This window comes from Selaginella moellendorffii, unplaced genomic scaffold (genome assembly GCF_000143415.4).
Source record: "Selaginella moellendorffii unplaced genomic scaffold, v1.0 SELMOscaffold_66, whole genome shotgun sequence".
Classification (NCBI taxonomy): domain Eukaryota; kingdom Viridiplantae; phylum Streptophyta; class Lycopodiopsida; order Selaginellales; family Selaginellaceae; genus Selaginella; species Selaginella moellendorffii.
Genome location: NW_003314327.1, coordinates 114,327 through 115,908, shown reverse-complemented (window position 1 = coordinate 115,908; position 1,582 = coordinate 114,327). Strand labels below are relative to the sequence as shown.

The following is a 1,582-nucleotide window of genomic DNA, read 5'->3' as shown; positions in this document are numbered from 1 at the left end:
GTGGGGATCACGGTCGTCGTCCTGGATGTGGAGACTACTGGCGTCGATCGGCGATCCCTGGATCTAGGCACTGCGCTGCGGCTGCCCAGGATCAAATTCTGCTGCCTTGCGAACCTGTGAGACGCGGATCTGGCCGTGACGCCGCCGCCGCCGCCGCCGCTGCTGCTGGTGAGCGCCGAATGCATGGCGACCGCCGCCGCCATGGCGAAGAACACTTTGCCCTGGCGCGCTCCTTGCCCTAAAATCCCAACGGTCGGACGTTCGAGTCGCGGGAATGTTCGTACTAGCAACGCAAATGCTATATACGTGCGATCATGCGCTTGGTGCTCCAGGAAGAACATTTATGCTCGCTCCTCGATTGCTTCCTCCTCGATCAGTCATCCAAAAGGGCTTCTTTGCTTTTGATCGACCGATCCATCGTCCATGGCAGAGATTGAGGATGGTTACGAGCAGCAGCAGCGTCGCATGAGAGTGCCAATGCTGACCACCTCCTCCGATCAGGCCGTCGCCACTGCCAAGCAAATCCAGGCTTTGGATTCTCCTCGCTCCAGGCTCACGATCGTCGCAAAGGTTGTATACATTCTCGCAAACTTCGAAAACATCATCCATGGTGATTGATCTTTTTGATCCAGGCACTGGCTGGCGAGGCACTTGGAACTTTTCTCCTCGTCTTCACCATCGCGGCTTTGACAGCAGTGAACGAGGGAACTCCCGGAGGAATTGGGCTGCTAAGCTTCGCAATGGCGGCCTCGTTCTGCGTCACGGTGATCATCCTCACCATCGGCCACACCTCGGGTGCTCACATCAACCCTTCCATCACCGTGGGATTCGCAGCCGCCGGGAGATTCCCATGGTCTCAAGTAAGCTTATAGTCGATCGAACACAAGAGCTTTGAGAGCTTTACCACTTTTTCCAGGTGCCCTTCTACATGGTTTCTCAGATCACTGGCTCCGTGCTGGCAATCCTGGCGGCGAAATGGGTCTACAGCTTCCCGGAGAGAGACTTTGCCGTGACCCAGCCTCGATCTGGGCCATGGCAATCGCTTGTTCTTGAGACCGCCATGTCCTTCGTTGTCATGTTCCTGGCGTGTATCCTCTCGAATAACACATCACAAGTGGTAACTTTCACTCGCAATTTGTTCCACACTAGTATACTATTGATGCTTTTCATCAGTCGGGCAACGCAGCTGCAATGGCTGTCCCAGCCGCGATCGGGCTGAGCGTTATGGTCGCTGGGTAAGGATGGAAAGATTAAAATGCTTTGATTGATTGATCGTTGTTTTATTAGGCCAATTTCTGGAGGATCACTCAACCCAGCTCGCTCTCTGGGACCGGCAATCGTTTCCAGAAACTTCAAAGCGATTTGGATCTACATTGCAGGGCCTTTCCTGGGATGTGTAACTGCAGGCATAGCTCACAGTCCAGTTTTGGAAGGCAAAGAAGATTCTCAAAATTCCATGTAATGCCCTTAGTGGGCATTTTACGTAAGGGCCGCTAAAAGCTAAGACTCGTTTCACACAAGCCTGTCTTTCAGTCGTTGGAGATGCTCCATCTCCTCCACAATGCAGTGCTGTCCCACTTTT

The 1,582-nt window shown here is 53.5% G+C and overlaps 1 protein-coding gene across 1 annotated transcript; it reads left to right on the top strand.

Annotated features, from left to right (window-relative positions):
- The first annotated feature begins 423 nt into the window (after positions 1-423).
- Positions 424-1,219, top strand: LOC9649124 (probable aquaporin NIP5-1). The gene is made up of 3 exons (XM_024659099.1): positions 424-570; positions 633-860; positions 917-1,219. Exons 1-3 carry the CDS (start codon positions 424-426, stop codon positions 1,217-1,219), a joined length of 678 nt encoding a protein of 225 aa, XP_024514867.1.
- The last annotated feature ends 363 nt before the right edge of the window (positions 1,220-1,582 follow it).

Bases quoted from the DNA above. Each gene is read 5' to 3' on its own strand.
- LOC9649124 (XM_024659099.1), top strand. From the start codon at position 424: ATGGCAGAGATTGAGGATGGTTACGAGCAGCAGCAGCGTCGCATGAGA. The intron at 571-632 runs GTTGTATACATT...TTTTTGATCCAG, and splicing joins GGCTCACGATCGTCGCAAAG to GCACTGGCTGGCGAGGCACT. The intron at 861-916 runs GTAAGCTTATAG...CACTTTTTCCAG, and splicing joins GGAGATTCCCATGGTCTCAA to GTGCCCTTCTACATGGTTTC.